The sequence below is a fragment of the Erythrolamprus reginae genome, chromosome 3 (assembly GCF_031021105.1).
Source record: "Erythrolamprus reginae isolate rEryReg1 chromosome 3, rEryReg1.hap1, whole genome shotgun sequence".
NCBI lineage: Eukaryota > Metazoa > Chordata > Lepidosauria > Squamata > Dipsadidae > Erythrolamprus > Erythrolamprus reginae.
In genome coordinates this window covers 189,741,109-189,767,365 of record NC_091952.1, presented here as the reverse complement: position 1 = coordinate 189,767,365, position 26,257 = coordinate 189,741,109, and the positions used below count along the sequence as shown (strand labels likewise).

At 39.2% G+C, this 26,257-nt stretch overlaps 1 protein-coding gene across 1 annotated transcript; it reads right to left on the bottom strand.

Annotated features, from left to right (window-relative positions):
• Positions 1-420: 420 nt before the first annotated feature.
• Positions 421-25,970, bottom strand: CYB5A (cytochrome b5 type A). The gene is made up of 5 exons (XM_070747450.1): positions 25,533-25,970; positions 12,247-12,375; positions 8,913-8,942; positions 5,852-5,886; positions 421-4,026 (listed from the first exon to the last, which is right to left on the bottom strand). The coding sequence occupies exons 1-5, from the start codon at positions 25,680-25,682 to the stop codon at positions 3,948-3,950; spliced, it is 423 nt and encodes a 140-aa protein (XP_070603551.1). The 5' UTR covers positions 25,683-25,970; the 3' UTR covers positions 421-3,947.
• Positions 25,971-26,257: the final 287 nt, after the last annotated feature.

Here is a 26,257-nt window from a genome sequence, read left to right as displayed (position 1 = left end):
GTGTGTTCAGGTACCGCTAGCTGATTTAGTTTGGTTAAGAGAATGTCCGGTACGATGATATTGAATGCTGGACTGAAGTCCACAAAGTACACATTTTAATGAGCTCCACAGAATTTTTGTAGCTTGAATGCTAACTAGAACTTACCTCTGTTAATTAAAGGGCCACATCTTTGTTCTAGCATCATCTCTTTCTTAAGTTTTGAAAAAATGTTTAATAAAGAGCATCCCAAAATCCATGACCTAACTATCTAAAACCATGAGGGCGAATCTATGGAGTTATGTTTTATGTACTCAACTTTGTCGTTATTTGAGAAAGCATAGAATATAAAGTAACAAATAAAATTTCTAAATCCATTTGTGTAGTCATCCATTTATGTATTTGGAACATCAAAATATATTTGGGTATGGCAAAGCAATATGTATTGTCAACTTCAGCAATTGCATTTATTTTATTTATATACAGCATCACAGTTATACCCTGCCAGTCATATACAGACTCTCATTAGCAATCATATTCTTGGAATTAATAACACCTTTAATTTTCAAAAAGAAAAAGTAATCTCTAAGTACAAGAACAATCATATTACAATACTTGAAAAGTTGTCAGTTCATAGCATTATCAAACCTTAAAATAAACCAAGTATTTGTGTCTTTTAAAAGAAGGAAAGTATCCAATTATTTAAATCTAGTTTTATAGAAAAACATTTTCCTTCCATCACTGTTGTTTTACTTTTAGTCCTACAAATAGCAATTTAAAAATTCAGATATCTTTTTGCTTCCCAAGATAATAAGTTCATGGATACCTACTTTCATACCTATGGTCATTATAAACTCAAATATTTAAAACATTTAATGACAATTAAAATACATTATCAGTTATTGAATTATACAGAACAATGAAATAAGCAATTCCCTTGCTGTAATGAATTACAGTCTTAATATTGCTTAAACCTTTTTTAAATACAATTTCATGGAACTTTGTTTTTATATATAACTAGAACAAAATTATTGTAAGCAGAAAGTTGAATAAGATTTGGCAAGCTTATTACAGGAGTAGTTGGTGAAGATGACAGAAGATTGGCAAAATTGATCTGTTTGATTAGAGAAAAAAGATGGTTATTAATGACTGGAAACTGTTTTAATTGAAAATGGGAAAATGAACTTATGTTCTGTAGTTTTGACAACTGGATAGGACAAATTATAGAAAGAAGAATCTTGATACAACTTTATAGAAAAAAGAAATTTACAATTGTACTTACAACTACTGCAAAGATCAGAAGTCATTTCTTTTTTCTTTCTATTCTATTTCCATCCAGATTTTTTCTTCTTGCACTTCAGCTTTCTTTTATTTATTCTTTTCTTACTCAATTTTAGTTTGAATAAATTTTTATTTATTTTTTTAAACTTTTAATAACTTTATATTTTAGAAAAAAATCATTTCAAATGTAATGGGGTTCATTTGTCCTAGTCAGTGGACAATCACTTATGAGCCAGCAATGTGCTGTAGCCACAGAAAAAGCCAATGCAGTCCTAAGCTGCCTTAATAGGATAGAATCAAGATCATGTCAAGTATTAGTACCATTTTATAATACCTTATTAAGACCCACTTGTTTGCCACAATATAAAAAAGACATTGAATCCAATCTGGGTTGGTCACCTGGATCAGAGAGAAGTTCCCTGAGGCTGGGCTCCAGCATGAGTCCAAAATCTCAGAAGACTAAACCTCTGGCCCATTGACTGACCCAGATTTGATCCTGCAACGTTATCCAAGGAGACATGTCATTCATAAAAGATGTTGAGATTCTATAAAAAATGCAGAGAAGGGTAACAAGATGATTAGGCAACTGGAGACTAAAACATACCAAGAACAGTTACATGAATTTGGTATATCTAGCTTAATGAAAAGGAAGACTAGGGTGACATGGTAGCAATGTTTCAATACCAAAGGGATAGCCACAAAGAAGGGGTCGACCTAGTCTTCAAAGCATCTGACGGTAAGACAAGAAGCAATGGATGGGAACTAATCAAGGAAAAAACCAATCTAGATATAAAGAGAAATTTCCTGACAGTGAAAACTATTAAACAGTGGAATAGCTTGCCTTCAGAAGTTGGTGTTCCATTACTGTAGATTTTTAAGGAGAGATTAGACAACTATTTGTCTGAAATGGTAGGATCTTTTGCTTGAGCAGGGGATTGGACTAGAAGACCTCCAAGGTTAGTTCCAACTCTGTTATTTCAAAACAATTCTACCAGCCTTTAGAAGAACACTCCAATATAATCATTTGGACATTTTCAAAATCTAATATAATTTATATCTGATTGATCATAAACTCTTCTAATGATCAACTCAAGGCTGTATTGTTTGGAAATGATTTTCTAGATCCAAGTTAATTCAGTTTCAAGAAGTTTATAGAACCAAAATCCCCTTGATCACCTTGTAGAATAACCTGTAGCAGGAAAAAAGATGAGGAGAATATGACTCTTTTGGTCCTCTGGATCTCCCAGAGTCTTTTGATACTATCAACTATGGTTACCTCTTGGATAAAGTGTTAATGTTGGGTTATGGGGATGCCATAGAATGGTGATTTTACTTCTAGGAAGGCTACTTCCAAACATGGTCTTCAGGAGTATTCTTCTGTCACATTGTGTGTCCTTCAGGTGTGTCCTTCAGGAATCCATTTTATCACCCACACTCTTTTAACACATACATGACGTCATTGAGAAAAGTAATTCTGGGGTGTGGATTAAATTCCATCAACAGGCAGAAAATGGGAAACGGGACTAGGATAAATGTCAACATCTTCATAATATAATTATAATATTTTACCAAGGAAGCATGAATAGATGCTGGAAACTAGGTATTTGCTTTCAGGTACTGAATTCTATAAGGCATGCAAAAAAATTCTATTATAGGAACATCTTACATATCATGAGTTACATAAATATATGAACTCTAATAATATAGGAAGTTTAAGCAGATAATTGAAATCCATACCCATGGTAAATAGACTTTCCACATTTCTTGCTGACAACACAAATAAGATGAAATCATTGGTATTTTTTTCTTTGTATACAGACAAAGAAAATGTTTTATTTCTTGCACAAGTTTTTGAAGGGACACTATCCTGCTGTTCCATACTTGTATAACAATTTAATAAAGCAATGATCCATAATACAGCTAAGAATCATAAAGCACAGTACTTAAGATGAAGTTATTTAGATTTGCTCTCAATTAGTTTATTAATTAATGACCTACTGTTTAACATATACATTAACCTTTATCTGCCATTATTGTTTCCTTTTTCCTCCACTAAAAACTTTGTGTCTATTATAAATCCTCCCTATCGCAAATCATTTAAGGATAATTAGTATTTTATTTTACACAATGAAATATGTGGATCCACAGTAATATTAACAAATATTGTTAATTCAGTTTATTAACAAAACTGAAATTATTTTGAGTGTTTATCATTTCCATATTGAAAACTCTTTAAAAATGATACAGCTATATAAGAAACAAAATATACCAGAATATAAGCAATGGCAAAAATGGAAAAATTTGCACAGACACAAATTTCCATCTACTTATTTTTGTAAAAGAAGCCTAAAGAATTCATTAAAAAGAATCAGACAAATTTTAAATAGTAAGAAACTGAAAATTATGCTGAGTGTTCTGAATTTTAAGCGCAGCATTTTAGCATCATGCAATTAAACGATAGACACGAAGATATAAAAGAAAAAAATATTAGCATTTGAAAACAAAATAGAAAAAGGCAGCATTATGTAGGACGGTATTAAAACAAATTAATTCTAAATTTCTGATAAAAAGAGGAATGCACTTCTTTAAAGTTGGTATTAAGATGCTGTCCTGATGTCGTACCCGGAGGTATATATTTCATTTTCTTGCCCAAAACAGAGTGTTCCATTATTACGTCTTACTACTAGGCTTACTCCGACATGTAGAAGCGATACATAAGGGCCACAATGATAGCTGCTACTGCTGGAATCACCCAGTTGGACCATGAACTGGGGAAGAAAAAAAATCCAAAACGTTATTTTTATACCCATATATTTCAGAAAATATATTCATTTACAGGTTGTCCTCGTTTAACCCCTTTGTTTAATGACCATTTTAAGTTACAATATGCTCAAAAAGAAGTTACTTACAACCTTCAAAGTTACAACTCTCACACTCCCTCCCGCATTCCAAGTGCTTGGCATAAAGTTCACTTTATGTTGTTCACTAAAATTCACTGCAGAATCCCATGGTCATGTGACCATGATCTGCAACTTTCCTTTTTCCTGTTTTCCAGCAGAAAATGGCAAAAATCACTCATCAGAGATGCTGGATTTGCTTAACTGGATATAGTTTAACTGGATAGTATTCACCTAATGATGCAATAGTAATAAAACACTCATAATATCAAGATAGATTACACAGTGACCTCCTTAATGACTGCAATGGCTTACAACCCAAATTCCGGGGCCAATTGCAGTAGTTAAGCAAGGACTACCTGAATTTTCAATAAAACATTTCCCAACACAGGAATAAATTAACATGCTTAGGCAAGCAGTGTGGCAATCTGCTCCATAGTAAAATAAATGCTTTACACGACTGAGTAAACATAATTAAGGCTGTCTTCATGTGTACTAAGAGAAGGCAGACTTCTTGAGTTGAATTATATCACAGGCAGAAATAGAATGCAAAATAATAAAAGCTGTTTTTTAGTTAAAAGTGACCACAGAAGTATTCTTAAATATAGCTTTACGTAAGAGATCTCTTCCCTTTAACAGTCTGAGCTGTTCAGGAAGATACAAGCCCAATAAATTCCTTTGTATTCTTACAACTATATACCTCTCAAAACATACCCAATATATTTAAAACTGAAAGCTTCAGGAGGAATTATCAATGTTCATCCCTTGACTGGAGTCATAAAGGGTACTTAAAGCATACTAGCTCTAAGTATCCTTCCTAGTTTTCCGAATATGAGATACCCTGAAGATAATATGATATACTAGATCATGCAACCTTAAACACTGAAAGAGCCACAGAAAATAAAACACTGGGAGTCACAAAACCTGCATTGGTATGCCCAACTCGATGTCCCTCACTTCCACGTAGTCACATGACCCCCCTTAGCTACACCTACCCAGCTGGCCATTAGGGCAAACAACTGGGAGCCACAAAACCCTTTGACAACTCCCTCTGTCTCTCTCCTTTTCTCTCTCTCTGTCCTCCCCCCTCCCTCCGTCCTTCCCACTCCCTGTCTCCCCCCTTTCTCTGTATCACTCTGTGTATCTTTCTGTCTCCCTCCCACAACCTTTCTCTTCCCCCTCTAGGTATCTCTGTGTGTTTATTTTTATACTTCTCCCCCTCTCATCCCCCACCATTGCCCTTACCTTCTCAGGCTAAGTAAGGAGTGACTGGGAGGGGAGGGTGAGGGGCAGGGCCAGTCAGTGATGGGATCACCCAACAGGGAGTCACAGCAGAGGACCTAAAGAGCCTCATGCAGCTCCGGAGCTGCAGGTTGCAGATCCCTATACTAGATGAACCATGTGCTATGCGAACTATGTTTATGTTTATTAGATATGTATGCCGCCCCTTTCCGTAGACTGGGGGCGGCTCACAACACTAACTTACTTATATAATAAAAGCATTCATATTTAAGAAATTAAGATAAATTTTAGGCACAAATTATTATAGACAAATCCCAGCTATAGTATCTGTTAGCCAAAAGCAATTCTGCCCACCCATTATTATCCCAATGTATTAATAGAACTTGTGCTAAATTATAAAAAATATTAGAACATAATAAAACCATCAAATTGCAAATTGAATAAAAAATTGTACCTGGCGCTAGAGTCAACAGTGGTAATATAAGTGCCCTGAAAGACAAAAACATTTAGTTATAGACCTTAAGTGAGTTCGAAGTTTCTCCTTCTTAATAGAAAAATAGTTCTACAGTGACTGAGGTCATTTTTCTGCTGGGATTCTTCCAATTACTGCGGAGAGGGGCGGCCTACAAATCTGATTAATAAAATAAATAAATAAATAATAAATTACCCCAAATAACCAGAATTGTTAGAATTCTGATTCACTGAATTCTAGAACATTTTAAACTCTGCACAAATTAATTGTATGAATTGCATTGCGTTTTTAGGAGTTCCATTTTGACCAGGGGTGTCAAGCAGGCGGCCCACAGATTAGATGCATCATATGCAGGCCATGCCCATTCTAGCTCCACAAGGGGGGAAAACATTACAAGATGTGACACGATCGAGTTTGACTCCCATTGTGATCCATGAAATAGGCCACACAAAATTCTCCAAACATTCAATCTGGTTGCTAAAAACATTAAAACTGTCTGCCGAGTTAGATAAATGATTAACATTAAGTACTACATGTGCATTCCATTTTCTTTCAAAATGGAAAAAAGCTGACAGAGGCACTACAAAGATGCTTGCCAATAAAGAGCAATTATCCAACTTTTATTACAATATTTAAGCATTCACAAGGAACCAACTAACCATTTTTTTCTCATAAAATGTAGATAATAAAACTTACACACACACAGAGAGAGAGACAGACAGACAGACAGACAGACAGTTGTGAGTACAATGTAGATTGTTGTTGGTTCGGGTTTTTTCCCATGTAGTATTTGGAGTGTCTTTGCGACATTTTGGCGAAATCACATTCGCTATCATCAGGCTGACATTATTGGCTTTGTACTGCTTTGAGTATGGTTTATTTGCAACTCCACCCCACCACTATTTATATAAAAAAAAGGCAGTTGCAAACAAACCATACTCAAAGCAGCACAAAGCCAATAACTTCAGCCTGATGATGGCAAATGTGATTTCGCCGAAACGTAGCAAAGAACATACACACATATACACACAAATTGGAGAGTATTCAGTGGTCTGGTGATGACCACTTTACTGCTGAAAATTGAGGAATACGTACATTAATAGTTTGAGCTTGCCCAATATTAACATATTTTGGTTTGAAATCTCAAATTTCAGCTGATGCGTATGTTATTGCTTTTTTAAAGCATAAGGAATTACGATTCTTCATGCAAACCCCCTAACCAAGTAAATCATACAACATCAATCAATATCTAATTGCAAGAATGGATTGCTGATATATGCTGTTTGCTGACAGATCAATTGTTAATATTTTTCATCACACAGACTGGATAGAAGAATTTTGAACAAGCTGGTCTATGATGGAAGTTCAGATTGTTTTCCCCTTATCTTTTAAATTTATATTATTAATGATTTATTGATATTATTAATTCAGATTATACAACTTGTAGTCTATATATTATTCAGCCTGATGATTATTAAAAAGTTAATTTGATAATACAGTGGTACCTCGACATACGAGTTTAATTCGTTCTAGACCCGAGCTCGTAAGTTGATCAACTCGCATCTCAAACGAATGCCTTTAGACTTTGTTTTTCGTGCCGAGATAACTGGAAGCAAGGAGATTCTTGCGCCACCTAGCGGAAGCTCGGCTCGTATCCCGAATTTGAGCTCGGGTGTTGAACAGAAATTTTGCTCGCGTCACGGCTCGTAACTTGGAATACTCGCATGTGGAGCAGCTCGTATCTAGAGGTACTACTGTACTTCAATAAAATGCAGTTATTGCTATTTATCACTATTATTTTTTTATTATCTGGACTTAACAACATCCTTCCTCAAACATTTTTGCCAAGCCAGAGCTTGCTTTTCTGACATATCCAAGCACTTTTTTTGAGCAAAGTTCTATTGTTACTTTAATCTTATCTAAACAACAAAATTCCAAAAATACACCTTAACATGCACATTTTTTTTAACACTTTGCTCAACATTGTTAATGTCAAAAGGGTATATAATGTAGTCCAATGGGCAGATGGTTTCAAATAATTTTTACTGAAATACCTTACCTATTCCAATAATCTACCTGGTATAATTTAGGAAGAAATAGCTTTGACAATATTACCTCTACAAAGTTTAGAGAAATACAGAAACCAGGAGACTGAATTAAGCAGAAACCCAGTGGCGTGACCTTGAACCAATCACTTCCTCCCATTCTTAATCAACCAATGACAAGCCCTTTCTGAGCAACGTCAGCAAAAAAACCAGTCCAGGCAGTTACCAGGAATCAAAAAAATATTCTGCATTCATAAAGTTTGGGATTCTATCCATAATACCTCCAAATAAATTATTTGTGGTATAATCTTTAACAGTGCCCTGCTCAAGGTTCTCTTGGGCTATTAGCTAATATCAGATTGTTATAATTATAATTATAATTATAATAATTATTATTATTATTTATATTTGTATGCCATCCTTCCCCGAAGACTGATAATGCTACATCATTAGGTATTACAAGACTGACTCACTGAGACAATATTAAGCCATACATACTGATTAACAATCTAGTGACTATCCTATAGAATTCATCAAAGAATATTTATTGGTATTTACTTAAACTCTTGGAAATAATTCCATGAATATAATGGTCAGCCCTCCTTAACTATAGGATGCTCCCACTTAAAGCTTTGTGCATTCTACCCTATCCCAACCCTAAAAAAACTGAGATAACGAGATATCGCATTAGAAAATATTTGACTGGGCTGGAGATAAATAAGAACTACAGTTCTGTCAATCTCCTCAAAATCTGGGATTCCTATAAGAAAATGTAGCCACAGTTGTATTTAGTATTTATTTAAAATGTTATAATGAAATGTTACTCATTTTTCCCCAAAATAAGACATCCCCTGATAATAAGCCCAATCGGGTCTTTGAGTTCATGGCAATAAGGCCAAGTGCTTATTTCAGGGTTCAAAAAAATATATGACAGTCTTATTTTCAGGGAAACAAGGAATGATGAAATGAGATTTGAAATTTGAAAGAGAAATGTTTACCGTTGGTTTGTCAACTTTTCCCCAATCATCCTGAAAGATAAAAAAAACATTTTATTCTGTTAGAAATATATATATATATCTAATCCATTCATGAATCACTCTTGGTTACCTCTTCAAGAGATAAATCATTATCTTTCATTAAAAAAAACTTAGGTAAGTGTTTAGAGCACAACACTGTATAGTATAGCACAGCTTGAATCACAGCAATAGAAACATAGAAGACTGACGGCAGAAAAAGACCTCATGATCCATCTAGTCTGCCCTTATACTATTTTGTGTATTTTATCTTAGGATGGATATATGTTTATCCCAGGCATGTTTAAATTCAGTTACTCAGGATTTATCAACCACGTATGCTGGAAGTTTGTTCCAAGGATCTACTACTCTTTCAGTAAAATAATATTTTCTCATGTTGCTTTTGATCTTTCCCCCAGCTAACTTTAGATTGTGTCCCCTTGTTCTTGTGTTCACTTTCCTATTAAAAACACTTCCCTCCTGGACCTTATTTAACCCTTTAACATATTTAAATATTTCGATCATGTCCCTTTTCCTTCTGTCCCCCAGACTATACAGATTGAGTTCATTAAGTCTTTCCTGATACGTTTTATGCTTAAGACCTCCCACCATTCTTGTAGCCTGTCTTGGGACCTGTTCAATTTTGTCAATATCTTTTTGTAGGTGAGGTCTCCAGAACTGAACACAGTATTCCAAATGTGGTCTCACCAGCTCTCTATATAGCGGGATCATAATCTCCCCTTCCTGCTTGTTATACCTCTAGCTATGCAGCCAAACATCCTACAATGACAGAATGCTATGCAAGGTGGTATTAAAATAATTAACATGTACAAAATCATGGTGAAATACAAGTTTTGCACAGATTTTCTTCTGCCTTTGTAATTGCAAAAGCATCAGGAACAGATATTTTGGAAGGTAAAGTGCTGAGATATGATCTTAATAGAGGCTGTTAAAATTAAATCTTGTACAGAATCAGGAAAGGACTGTGTATCAATGGGGGGGTGTAAAGCTCAGCCCACCCACCCGGGATACTTCTGCACATGTGTAGAAGCATCGCATGCAAGCAAACCAGTAGCAATGGGATTTAGAATCCACTACTGTTGTGTATACAGCATGTAGTATACGCTATAAAGCTGTACTTTTCCAGAGAGAATCATTCATCAGCAGGAGGGCCCATTTACGAAGAATGTAGAATGAGAAATCAAAATATACATCAGTTTTACATATGATAATTAATAATTTTATTGACATTTTCATGGGGGAGCCCTGAAATTTTGAAATAAACAGATTACAGTATTGAACCAAAGGATTAATAAACCAAACATAGCATTAGCAATAAGACTTTGGTAATTAATAATGTCCTTTTTTCTTTCCTTTATCAGGCAGCTCTGTTATTTGAATTTATACTGTTTTATAATACACATTCATTTTATAATACAGTGATCCCCCGGGTATCGCGACCCCGATCATTGCGAAACGGCTATATCGCGAGTTTTCAACCCGGAAGTAACACCATCTGCACGCATGCGTAGATGGTGGAGTTTGCGTTCCGGCAGATCAGCTGCTGGGCGGCCGAAGGAACGTTCCCTGGGTCTTCCCGCCGGCATGGGGGGCTTCCTAGCACCCCCCAAACCCGGGTTGGGGGCTGGGGGGGGTGCTAGGAAGCTCCCCATGATGGCGGAGACCTGTTAAAACACTCGCGCGGCTTCCAAACTGAGTCCTGAAGCCAAGCGCAGAAGTTCGCCTTTGGCGCTTGGCTTCAGGACTCAGTTTGGAAGCCGCGCGAGTGTTTTAAAAGGTCTCCGCCAACAATGGGATCTTCCTAGCACCCCCCAAACCCGGGTTGGGGGCTCGGAGGGGTGCTAGGAAGCTCCCCATGATGGCGGAGACCTGTTAAAACACTCGCGCGGCTTCCAAACCGAGTCCTGAAGCCAAGCGCAGAAGTTCGCCTTTGGCGCTTGGCTTCAGGACTCGGTTTGGAAGCCGCGCGAGTGTTTTAACAGGTCTCCGCCATCATGGGGAGCTTCCTAGCACCCCCCCGAGCCCCCAACCCGGGTTTGGGGGGTGCTAGGAAGCTCCCATTGTTGGCGGAGACCTTTTAAAACACTCGCGCGGCTTCCAAACCGAGTCCTGAAGCCAAGCGCAGAAGTTCGCCTTTGGCGCTTGGCTTCAGGACTCAGTTTGGAAGCCGCGCGAGTGTTTTAAAAGGTCTCCGCCAACAATGGGAGCTTCCTAGCACCCCCCAAACCCGGGTTGGGGGCTCGGGGGGGTGCTAGGAAGCTCCCCATGATGGCGGAGACCTGTTAAAACACTCGCGCGGCTTCCAAACCGAGTCCTGAAGCCAAGCGCAGAAGTTCGCCTTTGGCGCTTGGCTTTAGGGCTCGGTTTGTAAGCCGCGCGGGTGTTTTAAAACCCCAATCTTCGGCTCCTCGCTGCTGCGGCGGAAGTAAAAACACCATCTGCGCATGCGCAGATGGTGTTTTTACTTCCGCAGCGCTACTTCGCGAAAACCCGATCATTGCGAGGGGTCCTGGAACGGAACCCTCGCAATGATCGGGGGATCACTGTACACATTCAACTTTGTACAGAACAAAGTGTTCAATGAGAATATTTCATTCATTCAGAACTAGGATAAAGGAGTGTTCCCTTTATTTTTTGAGCAGTATATATATTTTGAATGTAAACATACGATACAGAAATACAGTATATTATAAAATATAATAGCTCAGTTATGGCACTTTATCTAAAATAAATTATTCAATTGTGCCAGTTTTGCATCCTGCAAAATACTTTGAACAATTATTGTAATTCCTGATAACAGGCTATATAATGACTGGGTAGAACAAAAATATCTGTAGAAATCTGGGTTACAGAAGAATGTTTCCAACAATTCTAACTTAATAACAGTTATTAAAATATGAAAACTGCAGGTAGTCTTCAACTTACCACAACAATGAAGCCTAAAATTACTATTGCTAAGTGATAAAGTTTTAAAGTGAATTTACAATCTTTTATGTCAGTTATTCAGTGAATCCCTGCAATTGTTAAGTTAGTGACATGATTGTTAAGTGAGTCTGGTCTCCCCATTGACTTTGCTTGTCAGAACTTGGCATAAAGTGATAGCATAAACCTGGGCCACTGCAAGTATCATACCTATGAGTCAGGTGCCAACTATCTTAATTTTGATCATGTGATCATGCAACAATCGTAAATATGAAAAATGGTCATGTTGCTTTTTTCAATGCTGCTGTAAATTTGAATGGTCACTAAATGAACTGTTGCTAAGAAGAACAAGAATATCCATGCTATTTGTACTTACTGGATGAAGCTCCCCTATAATAAACGATTCTGACAATGTCCGGGCATCTGTAGAATGGCCAACATCTTCAAAACTTTCTGTTGCATCTCCGCCTGCTTGTTCCCTTAGGACTTCTTCTCCACCAGGATGCTGGTTAAATAGAAGAAAGCATGAAGATTTCAATGTACAGTATATATACTTTAGAATCAATAAGTGCTGCTGTAATTTATACCAGGCCAGGGGTCTGCAACCTGAGGCTCCAGGGCTGCGTGCAGCTCTTTGGGCCTTCTGCTGTGCTCCCTGTTGAGTGATCCTATCACTGACTGATCCTACCCCTCACCCTCCCCTCCCAGTCACTCCTTGTCTAGCCTGAGAAGTTAAGGGCAATGGTGTGGGATGAGAGGGAGAGAAGGGGGAAGAGAGATACAGAGAGATAAGAGGGAGGGGGGAGGGAGGGTGAGAGAAGGAGGAAGACAGAAGGGGGTGTTGAAGGGTTTTGTGGCTCCCTGTGTTTTTTAACAACCAGTTGTCTGCCTTAATGATGGCTGGTTAGGTGTAGCTGGTGGTGGTGGGTGTCATGTGACTGGATGGGAGTGAGTGACATCGAGTTGGCCACACCCACCCAGGTTTTGTGGCTCCTGGTTTTTTTCTTTTCTGTGGGAAACAAGTCAAAATGGTGCTTTGAGTGTTTAAGGTTGCAGACCCCTGCACTAGGCAAACTGATCTGGTTTGGGCATAATTTAGCTTTCTAGTATTTTTAATGTATAATCTGAAAACAAAGTTCATTTTTCCTGTTCATTACTCAACTTTTATCTTCTTTATAGTTCAATACCACAGTATTACAGTATAACTCTTATAATTAAATAAAGTTAAATGCCCATTTAAGCCATTATTTAGTCTCCAGATTTATTCATTCAATTTATGTCCACTGCAATTAAGGAGAATCTTGGTGGTTTGCAATTCACCCATAAACAATAGAATAAAATCTCTGCAGTACAATAAATAAAAAATAGTAATAACAAGATAAGGTAACATAATAAAACCTCTATAACAGTGATTTTCAACCTTTTTTGAGCCGCGGCACATTTTTTACATTTACAAAATCCTGGGGCACACCACCAACCAAAATGACACTTTAAGATACTCTCCTTTCTTTTTCCATCCCTGTCTCCTCCCCACCCTTGTGTGTGTGTGTGTGTGTGTGTGTGTGTGTGTATACACACTCTTGAACCATTTCCAAAAACAGGTGAGGGCTGGGGGGTTTTTTCCTTTCTTATTCTTTGGGTGCTTTTTATCATATGCTTTAAATCAAGAGTCACTTCTCTCTCTCTCTTGTTTCTCTCTCTTTCCTCTCATTCTGTCTCAATCATTTTCTCATTTTTTTCCTCCCCTTTTTGCTCATTTCTCTCTCTCTCTCTCTCTCTCTCTCTCTCCCTTCCTCTCCTTTTCTCTCTCTCTCTCTCTTGCTTTCTTTCTCTCACTCTTGCTTTCTCTTTCTCTTTCACTCTTGCTTTCTCTTTCTCTTTTCTTTCTCTCTCTTGCTTTCTCTCTTTCTCTCACTCTCTTTCTCTCTCTTTCTCTCTCTCTTTCTTTCTCACTCTCTCTCTCAGCAAAAAGTTGCAAGACCGGAACCTGAGCTTCCTTCTTCGTGGCACACCTGACCATGTCTCGCGGCACACTGGTTGAAAAACACTGCTCTATAACATACAGATAAAATGAAGATAAGCAGACAGCAGTTAATACATAAGTGATTACAAAGCAAATAAAATCATTCACAATACATATTCCTAGTGCTCTATTGAATAATTCTGTTTTTAATAACTTGCAGAAAATTAACAATGTGGAAACTGATAAAATTTTCAGGGTGAAGTTATTGTAGAGCAGGAGCAAACTAATAGAAAAGCAGTTTCTGTGTGCTTCTGTCTCCTTTATTTCAGAGAGAAATCAGCAATCTCTCAATAAGAGATCTTTCCTATCCATATTAATTAGCCAGCTCCAAACTGTACTTAAAGATCATCCTGCAAGTATCTCAGTATCAAGCCATATAGAGCTTAAATATTAAAATTAACATACTTAACCGTTGAGTCAGGGGTGAAATGCTCCCAGTTCACTTGTGCCTGTGGGTTTGTTTGTTTGTTTGTTTGTTTATTGGATTTGTATGCCGCCCCTCTCCGGAGACTCGGAGCGGCTAACAGCAACAATAAAACAGTGTACAATAGTAATCTAATACTAAAAACGATTAAAAACCCATTAATATAAAAACCAAACATACATACAGACATACCATGCATAGAATTGTAAAGGCCTAGGGGGAAAGAGGATCTCAATTCCCCCATGCCTGACGGCAGAGGTGGGTTTTAAGTAGCTTACGAAAGGCAAAGAGGGTGGGGGCAATTCTAATCTCTGGGGGGAGTTGGTTCTAGAGGGCCGGGGCCGCCACAGAGAAGGCTCTTCCCCTGGGTCCCACCAAGTGACATTGTTTTGTTGACGGGTCCCGGAGAAGATCCACTTTGTGGGACCTAACTGGTCGCTGGAATTCGTGCAGCAGAAGGCGGTCCCTGAGATAATCTGGTCCGGTGCCATGAAGGGCTTTATAGGTCATAACCAACACTTTGAATTGTGATCGGAAACTGATTGGCAACCAATGCAGACTGCGGAGTGTTGGTGTAACATGGACATATTTGGGAAAGCCCATGATTGCTCTCGCAGCTGCATTCTGCACGATCTGAAGTTTCCGAACATTTTTCAAAGGTAGCCCCATGTAGAGAGCGTTACAGTAGTCGAGCCTCAAGGTGATGAGGGCATGAGTGACTGTGAGCAATGACGCCCGGTCCAAGTAGGGTTGCAACTGGTGCACAAGGCGAACCTGGGCGAACGCCCCCCTCGCCACAGTTGAAAGATGTTTCTCTAATGTGAGCTGTGGATCGAGGAGGATGCCCAAGTTGCGAACCTTCTCTGAGGGGGGCAGTGATTCTCCCCCCAGGGTAATGGACTGACAGATGGAATTGTCCTTGGGAGGCAAGACCCACAGCCACTCCATCTTGTCTGGGTTGAGTTTGAGTTTGTTGACACTCATCCAGGTCCCAACATCCTCCAGGCACCGGCACATCACTTCCACTGCTTCGTTGGCTGGACGTGGGGTGGAAATGTATAACTGGGTATCATCGGCGTATTGATTGTCAGAGTTCCAGTTGCGAAGACAGGTGAGGCTCTGCCCACCCATCTGGACACCGCCATTTGGGTTCTTTTACCCCCGCACGTGCATAGAATTCTTTGCGCATGCGTAGAGGATAAAAGAACAGAAATGGCAGCATCCGGGCAGGTGGGTGTAGCCACATGCTCCTTTCACAACTGGGTTTCCAACGACCCACAGGCATGAGCAAACCGGGAGCATTTCACCCCTGTGTTGAGTATTTGGAAGCATCTAAAAGGTGGGACTCAGAGCACAGAACTCACATACATCAAGCTGACCTGTTCCAGCAAACAAATAGATGTCACATTGTGGGTCAACAGTATTTTCCAGATCTGTCTTCAAAGTCAGCCCAATATACAATAAAGTGTAAATAAAATAATACATAAAATAAAATGTGGTTAAAATATTCACAGACGAATTCTTAAGCACCTCTCACAGTATAATCCACTGTCAGCTTCCAGCATTCATCAAAAATGTATTTGCTTGTAACAATATTCCTGGGAGGAAATCAAAATTACATGTTCATAAACAGCTCAACAAAAGGAAAAAAACCCTGTCTTGACTCAACAAATATATACAGTGGTACCGCATCATACGAACTTAATTGGTTCCAGGAGGAGGTTTGTAAGGTGAAAAGTCCGTAAGATGAAACAATGTTTCCCATAGGAATCAATGTAAAAGCAAATAATGCGTGCAAATCCTTCAGGAACATCCCAAACTGTAGAAGGGAGGCGAACAGAGGGCAGGGAGGAGCAGCTAAAGGGGGCGGGTGGAAGAAGCAAGGCTAGGCTAAAGGGTGAGTGGGAAGGAAGAAAGGCAAGGGGGGCGCCCCTCCCTTTTCTTTCTTCAAAAGACACCCTTTCAATTCCTTTGCAAGCACCTTGTTCTCGGCAAAATTTTCCTACTCCAAGCAGCCCCTCCCTCCTCCCTTTTCTTTCTTAAAAAGACACCCTTTCAATTCCTTTGCAAGCACCTTGTTCTCGGCAAAATTTTCCTACTCCAAGCAGCCCCTCCCTTTTCTTTCTTCAAAAAAGGGGGGGGAAAGAAATCACTTCATCCCAGCAGCAGCTGCTTGGGTTCGTAAGGTGAAAATAGTTCGGAAGAAGAGGCAAAAAAATCTTAAACACTGGGTTCGTATCTTGAAAAGTTCGTTAGAAGAGGCGTTCGTAAGATGAGGTACCACTGTATATGCTATAAAAATGTATTTATTTATTTATTAGTATTAAACAATAAAGGACAATGATATGTAACTCCATCACTTATTGGCCAAAATCATGGCAGTCCCCACTGTTGTCATTAACCAAATCCCACTAGTTGTGAAGACTCAGCCTGATCCAAGTCATTCCCAACTTGGTCCCTTCCAGCTCAAAGCCTCAGTAAGGTAAGAGTGTGCTTTCTATGGAACTCCATTCACCTGCCTATCTCCTCCCCATCTCTGCCCTTTTGGCTGTTGCATACCCCCTGCCATGGCTGCCTCCACTGCCCAGTCTTGTCCCTTAAACTGCTGTACCAGCTAGAATAGCTGTTCTCAACCTGTGGGTCATGATCCATAAGACCATCAGTAAACACATATTTCTGATGGTCTTATGAACCGAGACACCGCTCTTCTATCCTTCTCCAGACGGATCCACCCACAGGCTACAGGAAAAAAAATCTATACCATGGGAACTTCTGAATATGCGCAGAAGCCGAATTTCTGGCACCATCTTGTTTTTAGCTCTCTTTTTTTGTAATTTTTTTAAAAAATGGCACTGTGCATGTATGCATACACGCGCTGACAAGGCATAGCCATGCAGCACAGGAGGAAGCGAACCAGCAGCGAGGCAAGTTAGAACCCACCTCTGAGTTTCCTAATAATTTTATTATTTTATGGTTGGGGGTCACCACAACATGAGGAACTGTATTAAAGAGTCGTGGCATTAGGAAGGTTGAGAACCCCTGAGCTAGAGGCTTCTTGTGCCAGAGCAGCAGGCACGTCACCTAGGCTTCTCTTTGTAAACCAGACAGGATCTCTGTTTGTGCTACATCCCAGGCCTTCTACAAAAGAAGCTTGATGCACAAAAGATGATTCTGGCTAGAAGTGCTCTTCTGCAGTCGAGCATCCTGGGCTTTTTTCCATAACATGCACATCTTTTACGAAAGAAGAGCACAAACATAGGCCTTGGTTGGTACACAGAGACCCTGAATGATGCAAGAAGCCCCCTGTGCACCAGTGTGAATGGAGGTCAACAGCTTCAGCTCAACTCTAGTGAAACCAAGTGGCACCTGATTTCAAGATCCCCTGCCTCTGAAGACCTTCCATCTCTTGTTATAGGTGGAAATGCACTTGTCCCAGACAGATGCTGTGAATTATCTGGGAGTCTTCCTGGACTCATCACTCCTGATTAAAGCCTTTGCACAGCTTTGCTTTGTGCTCTGACCACAGTCACTTGTGCCTTAAGTCACTTCATAACTGGATTACTACAATGTGCTCTATATGAAGCTGCCCTTGGAAGAATATTTGGAAGCTTCGGCTACTGCAAAATGCAGTGGGAGGACAATTTTAGGTGACACCTCTTCTCTGCACCTCTGCATCGCTATGCGCCAGACTGCAATTTAAGCTCTTCAGAAAATGTTAGAAAATCTCCTAACATAAATAGGTAGTTTCAAACTGTTCTGGTCAAAGAATTAACAGTAGCTCAAAGCTATAACAACGTACTGTACTTTGTTTTTGTTCTGCTCTTAGAGCTTTTTAATGCTTTTTATAATTAATAATTAGTTTTATGTATTTATTTACTGATTTATAGTTTTGTTGTATGCTGCCCAGAATCACTTTTGGCAAGATGGGCAGTTTCATAAATTCAACAAATAAAATAAAACATTCTATAAAATCTATACAAAAAATTGGGTTGCTAACAGTAATTAAGATATGTGAATTTTCAAAGGCAATTTCACCCCCTAAACAAAACATTCAGGTTAGAAAGTATAAAATGCTTATGCACAATGACTAAGCAAAAGTGCACAGATTAAAGATTATGCCAATTCAGAAAGGGTTAAGGAAGTGCATCCAAAGAAGTTACACAAGACTCACATGCAAATATGAGAGGCAAATTCTGCCCTTGAAACCGTTTTAATAATGAAATCCTCAAGAGAATGGGGCAACAGTGTTAAGGATTTTTTAAAAAGGCCACGTGCTTTAAGATGAACTCTTAACCAACTGAATCCAGAAAACAGATGAGTTTACTTAAGTTTACTTAAACATTTCAGAACCAAAAAGCATGGATGCCAAATACTCAATATTTTAACAAAGTTTCGTAGCAGCTACTAATAAACACAGGCTTTTATTTTACTAAAAGCCTGAGACAACAAACTAAGGATATATTTGCTCCCTAGACAATTTTCTTCCAAAGGGGCTTTTTTATATAGAAAAAAACCCACTTATTTGGATTAATTTTAGATCCATTAACATGTAATATTCTAAAAATAAAAGATAAACATGTACTGTGCTGTTACATTGAACATACAGAAACATCAGAAATTAGTAGGATTAACTTAGGAATTCGTAGGCTTTAGATGGAAATTGCTGGGGCTAAATTTAAAAAGCCAAGTGGTATTAATTAAGTGTACAGTAGGATTTTGTCCTCCTTTAGGATTAATTATATCAGTTTTCCCAATGCATTGATCCCAATAAGGCAAAGTAGACATCTAGTACAGTGTTTCTCAACCTTGGCAATTTGAACATATCTGGACTTCAACTCCCAGAGTTCCTCAGCCAGCATTTGCTGGCTGGGGAATTCTGGGAGTTGAAGTCCAAATATCTTCAAGTTGCCAAGGTTGGGAAACACTGATCTAGTAAACGTGGGATGGTGAAAAAACAGGCAAACTGGAAGTTTGGAAAAACGGACTTCCGGTGTGCTCATTGTGCTGTTTTTCGCATTCTGGAGCCTTCAAGGAAGCTTCATGAAGCCCCCAAGTGCAAACAAAAAAGCACAACAGACAAACCAGAAGTCTGATTTTTTGAACTTCCAGTTTGCCCATTTGGGCAGTCTGAACCCCCAGCACTCTGGGGGTTCAGGAAGCTTCCCTGAAGCCTCCAGGGGCGAAAGAGCCTTCCTCAAGGCCAAAAATCAGCTGCCTAGCATGCACATGCGTGCTGGAGATGACATAGGGCAACGACTCACGTATCCTCCAATATGGCTCCGCATGCCATCTGTGGCACACGTGCCATAGGTTTGCCATCACAGCTGTATGACATAACTGTATTTTCAATGAGAAAATCTCATTTTAAAATCCACATATATAAATTCTCACAGAGTAAAAACACAACTATTTTCTTTACTCAAAATACTGTATGTTCTACATGCGGTACTCTGGAATTCAAAATCACTCACTCCATATAGTAAAGTATTTTTCTGAATAAGATAAACTATGTTTAATGCACACATGAAATATCTATTCATTCCGACCACACTAGAGAATTGTATAATAAGGTCATGATAGGATAAACTATTTCATGGCTGTCAAAAGCAGTAAGAAACCCGGAATCTATCTCACCCTATATGAACCAGCCTTTTCTGATGCTACATATGAAGGACAACGGCCAGAACTCTCCAGCCTTGGAAAGAGTTTGCAAATTCCCCCAACCTTGAAAGATTAGAAAGCCAACTCTAACATTTTGTTCAGAAAAAAAAGCTGACATCAGGTTCAAAGACTGTATTTTGGCAGCTGCTTCCCCCCACCCACTTACGTCCCCCAATGCAAAGTCCAAAAGTCAATTCAAAAAGATTTAGAAAGTAAGTGGTAGTTTTTAACATGACAAAATTGGGGTTGGTATTGAATTAAATGTACATTTTCTCAGGCCACCCTCACTTTGGAATGCAGCCATTAACTCAAGAACCAAATGACCTAAAAAAACCCAACCCCATTTGTGCATTCCAGCTTCAAGACATGGTTTGCAATGTAGTATACTGTTTAGAAATGATTTAAGAGAAATGCTTTGATTCTCATGCTGGAACAGAGTATCTTATTTAATAAATCCTGACTTTAACACTTGTACATCAGCTTAGAAAGATAGCTATTACTTCGAAGAATATTAATCTTGACCAGTGGATCCCTTGAAGTACAGTATCTTTCTCTCAAGCTCTGGAAAACCCCGAAAAAGCTTGACTGGCTTTTAATAAACAGTAAAGACATGCTGTACTCTTCAGATTTGAAGTGTTTTCTCTTAAATCAGTTGCAAATGTACATAAATAACCTTAATAAATTGCTTAAAGTATTAAAGCAGTGGTTCTCAACCTTTCTAATGCCGTGACCCTTTAATATAGTTCCTTATGTTGTGGTGACCCCCAACCGTAAGTCTAGCACCAATTCTCTCAACAGAGCTTTAAGTTGATTGACAGGAAGTTTTAAGTTGATTGAATGTATGGCACGCATGCCGGAAGTGACATAGAGAGTCATTTCTATGGGCACACAGAGCATCACTTCTAGGCTCTGGTGCACCAGCCAGATGGTTTTCACGCGCATGGGCTCTCTGCCCACCATCTCAGCAGCGCTATGTCTCAGCTGGAGAAGCTCCGAATGCCTGGCCTTGCCAGGGATCCTTCATGCTGGGAGCCACCATTCCCCAGCTGACTTTCTGCTCTCCCATCTCAGCAATGCCATGTGCCGTCTGGAGAAGCTCCAAACGCCCAGCCTTGGGACTGGCTGCTCCTTTGTGTTGAGAAGGAATGGGCCAGTAAGAGCAATAGAAGAGCACTAGCCCTCTTGGAAGAAGTGGGGAGGGCACATGTGCAGTGGGGGTTTTGCCTGTCTGTATGCACAGTGCGGGACATAAAGGTCGTGCATGCATGCGCCAAAGGGGTGCGCATTGCATTACGATTGCCAACATGTGCGAGCACAACAGCACTCTCTTCTTGGACTTTCGGCATGCAACACCAAAACAGTTCACCACCACTGGTATAAACCATGGGAAATCTAAGGCAGGAGTGTCAAAATCTGTCCTACAGCCTGGAATGGCAAAGGAACGGTTTGTGGTACCTCTGGCAGCCAAAATGGGGCACGGGGGAGCTGTGCACATGCCCCTGTGCCGCGTTTTGGCTGGCAGGGTGCTGCAGGAGGTGTCCATCCTGGCTTCCCCCCCCTCCCCCAGCCAGCCCACAGAGAACTACAATGCTGATCCGGCCCTCGAAGAAATTGAGTTTGATACCCCTGTTCTAGGAGGATGCAATCTTGAAAATTCTTCAAAATTTTAATAAAACTAAAGGAGCAAATGTTAAACATATTGAGGATTAAACATATTGCAATGCATTTTACATCATTTAGTTCTACGTGCAGTTACTGTGCATTAAAATTAAATGGAGTTTTTATCCTTGACCTACTCATGATTACTGACATTTTTGAAAGGCCAAAGGTACTGCTATATTGTATGACAGGATCTAAAAGCCAGCAAGATGGCATCCAGTTCTATCCAGTTCTGTATACATTTTCCTCAAACTCACCCAGCTTGTCCCAACCTTTTCCCTACTTATCTTATACTGAATAACAGACATTTCAAATGTAAGCATTTCTCTTTGGCAACTATCTAACAACAACAATAAAATCCAATGGATTGAGTTATACATGGACTGTATCATCTAAAATCTGCACATATATAGGTGTGCCAAAAATGTTGATAATTCTAGAATTTGTGTGAACGATTTTCAGTATTATTATTATTTATTTATTTATTATTTATTAGATTTGTATGACGCCCCTTTCCGTAGACTCGGGGCGGCTCACAACATAATAAAACAATTCATAACAAATCTAATAATCTACAATTTAAAATAGTTAAGAAAACCCCATTTTTAAGCAGACATACTTACAAACATACCATACATAAATTATATAGGCCCGGGGGAGATATCTCAATTCCCCCATGCCTGACGACAAAGGTGGGTTTTGAGGAGTTTCCGAAAGGCAAGGAGGGTAGGGGCAGTTCTAATCTCTGGGGGGAGCTGGTTCCAGAGAGTCGGGGCCGCCACAGAGAAGGCTCTTCCCCTGGGGCCCGCCAACCGACATTGTTTAGTTGACGGGACCCAGAGAAGGCCGACTCTAATCGGTCGCTGGGATTCGTGCACCAGAAGGCGGTCTCGGAGATATTCTGGTCCGGTGCCATGAAGGGCTTTATAGGTCATAACCAACACTTTGAATTGTGACCGGAAATTGATCGGCAACCAATGCAGACTGCGGAGTGTTGGTGTAACATGGGCATTTTTGGGAAAGCCCATGACTGCTCTCGCAGCTGCATTCTGCACGATCTGAAGTTTCCAAACACTTTTCAAAGGTAGCCCCATGTAGAGAGCGTTACAGTAGTCGAGCCTCGAGGTGATGAGGGCGTGAGTATATTAGCATTGCTCACAACATAGGTCTGGCGCATAGGTAGTCCTCAACTTACTTCATTTAGTGTCCCTTTAAAGTTACAAGGCACTGAAAAAATGACTTATGAGTGTTGTTCACACTTGTGTCCATGAGTATGCTGCAATGGTTCTATGATGAAAATACAGATGCTTGGCAACTGGGTCATATCTTTGACAGTGGCAGCATTTTGGGGGTCATGTGATCACTTTTGGGGATCTTCTGACAAGCAGAATCAATGGGGAAACCAGATTCATTTAACAACCATGTTACTAACTTGACTGCAATGATTCACTTAACAACTGTAGAAAGAAAGGATGTAAAATGGGGCAAAACTCACTTAACAAATGTCTCATTTAGCAGCATAAATTTTGGGCTCAATTCTCATTGAGGACTACCTGTAATAAGCTTGCTATTATTCCATACAAATTGATATATGCAGCTGTGGATTTACAATGCATGATGTCAACGCTGCGGTCTTTGAAACAAGATTATTCCATTCTTCTTAACAAACAATGCCATTAAATCAATCCACCTCGGCAGGCATTTCTACCTTCTATTTTATTTGGCCTGGCGCTCATGCACTATAAGAACTACCCTAACCATTTTTTTCAGGCCAAATAAACTACAGTATAAACAGAATTTCAGTTTAACTCAGCAAGCTCAGAACAGTCCCTGAGAAATGGCATCATAAGTATGCAGCAAGCTAATCTAATCTTGCAACAATACTTAATAGTATCATTCTCCAGCCCAGAAGATAAAGAGAATTGAGAACTATATCATTTCAGTTACATGAATGAAAATATAGGCATACTTTGTATTTCTCATTATTGGATAACCCAACTTGGCAACATATTACTCTTATCTTTGGAAAATGTTTATTTATTTGTTTTAGGAATACCGGTAATTATTTCTTCTTTTGTATCAAACTATTTCACATTTCCAGGGAATTCAATGCATTTTTAGAAATATATGTCATAGATAAAATACGCTTAACTAATGAAAAGTTCCAAAACTTTAAGAAATATTATCAACAAGAATTGAAAATCTGAAAATGTGATGTCCTAATGTTATATACACCCAGTCCAAGATAAAAGCAAATAATATAATCTTTTATCTGTGAAATCTATTTGGCCATGGTTAGATTTGAAGTGTATTAGCAACTGTGTAGCTGTGTAGTTACTGTGTAACTATTAGGTAAGCCAGTGATTTTCAACCTTTTTTGAGCCGCGGCACATTTTTTACATTTATGAAACCCTGGGGCACATTGAGCGGGGTGGGTGCGGGGGGGGAGGGGGGCTAAAAAAAGTTTGGGCAAAAAAATTATCTCTCTCTCTCTTCCTCCCCTTTGCTCTGTTTCTTTCTCCCTCCCTCTTTCTCTCCCTTCCTTCCTCTTTCTTTCTCTCTCCATCCCTTTCTTTATCTTCCTTCCTTCCTCTCTATTTTGCTCTTTCTTTCTCTCTCCCTCCCTACTTCCCTCTATATCTTTCTCTCTCCGTCCTTCCCTCCCTCTCTTTCTCTCTCTCTCTTGTTTTCTTTCTCTCTCTTGCTCTCTCTGTCTTTCTCTCTTTCTCTCTCTTGTTCTCTTTCTCTCTCTCTCTCTTTCTTTCTTTCTCTTTCTTTCTTTCTCTTTCTTTCTTTCTCTCTTTCTTTCTCTCTCTTTCTTTCTCTCTCTCTTGCTTTCTTTCTCTCTGAGCTTCGCGGCACACCTGGGGCACACTGGTTGAAAAACACTGAGGTAAGCAACATGTATAATGCCAGGGGCTTATTAATCTTACATATTTTAAATATGCATATTTGTATTGCAATTTGATAGGTAAAAGAGTATACAAACAAAAGCTTTCAATCTAAGCAGTGCAATAGTTCACACACCAGGTAAAGAGGAGTCAGTCTATATTTATTTCCTCTACTAACACAACATATATAGTTTAACCTTTTAACTTATACTGGGCAGATAGCATAAACAAAAGCAAAATATTTACATGTTATACCTGCATATCACATAGGCAAATACATTTCTGCAGAATGAAATAGCTTGATAAGTATTTCCACTCTCAAATATGAGAATAAATAATATGGTTTGTCAGGCCTGAGGTTTTTTATGCATTTTAAATTCATAATCACAATTACCATTTTCCCAGTCTCCATCCTCCAATATTTCTCTGCTATAATTATTAAAAATTACATGTATATATTATTGCAAAATGATGAACTTTTCCTTAATCTTTCTTCATTGCCAGAAACACATTGCTCAACCATTTATCTCCAAAGATCTGGTAGATGAAAGGTGCATTACATAATGAAAGCAAACGAAGAATTTCTTTTCATCATAGCGAATCCTAGACCCTTAGCAATCCTGCTTTTCTATATCAAACTGGTTCTTCCTGTAATTATCACTTTTATTCCACAAATATCCTCCAGTTTTAATTTCAAATGAACAATACAATCCGTTGTTTTAAAAATAGAGTTTGGTGGTTGTTATTTTTTTACAACGTACTTAAAGCTGCCACCCTAGACTGATGTAACGTTTTCCTAACTTTCCAACTGAAGCTAAAGGTTGTGCCAGTTTGAACCCTGGCACAGGCAAAGCACACGTCTTAACGAGCACTTTTCAGTAAGCATGGAGAATCTTGAAAATCAAGTTCCACCGTTCATTCTTTCTTGCAAACTTTAGCAGCGCATAGTAGCGGCCAGCAATCCCTCCTCCTCAATCCCTCATTTCCCAGCTGTATATACTCACTTCTTCTAAAAACTTTGAGAGATCATATATACGACGGTGTATAATAATCCAAGTACTCTGGCTATGATTGTGTTTCTGGACTTCCTCGAGCGTGTAATAGCAACCCCGCCACGGTTCTTTCTCGGACTTGTCGCCGCTGGATTTCGTCATCGCTGCTAAAGTTTGGTCCTCTTTTCGCTTTTTATTTTTTAAAAAATTTTTGCAACGCAAACTCAGCCTTCCACGCGAAGCGGCAGCAACGAGAACGGCGGAACTGAAATGCGCAGCGACCTATGAGCCTCTCACCTCACGCACGCGCAGATGAAGCCTCTACGTGAGCAACTCTTTAAACTGCACGCACCACCCTCTGCTTGAGGGGCGGGGAGAGGGGGGGGAACAATAGCGGTTCTTATTGGCTGCTGCTGTGTTGGTTTTCTGAATCGACGTTCTGAGATTCCAAGAAAATCTTGCTTTGCTGACGCCAGAAGGGAAGGGGAGGAGCAATGGACGAAAGTAATATATAGAGATAAAATCGTGGAAAGAATAGAACGGACAGAGGGAATGACTTCGTCTGAGATTACACAGCTCTTACTTCGAATGTGGGAAACACCATTGTACCTACCGTCCCTGTCCTATTGTCTTCTTTTATCATTACTTTCTACGTTATGTTTATATAAACTACTGTCCTTTACTTGATAGATAGATAAGTAAGTAAGTAAGTAAGTAAGTAAGTAAGTAAATAAATA

Excerpts from the sequence above, each read along its gene's own strand:
- CYB5A (XM_070747450.1), bottom strand. The coding sequence starts at position 25,682 with ATGACGAAATCCAGCGGCGACAAGTCCGAGAAAGAACCGTGGCGGGGT. Across the intron at positions 12,376-25,532 it reads TCTCAAAGTTTTTAGAAGAA|CATCCTGGTGGAGAAGAAGT; the intron begins GTGAGTATATAC and ends CTATTTAACCAG. Across the intron at positions 5,887-8,912 it reads GAAAAGTTGACAAACCAACG|GGCACTTATATTACCACTGT; the intron begins GTAAACATTTCT and ends TTTGTCTTTCAG.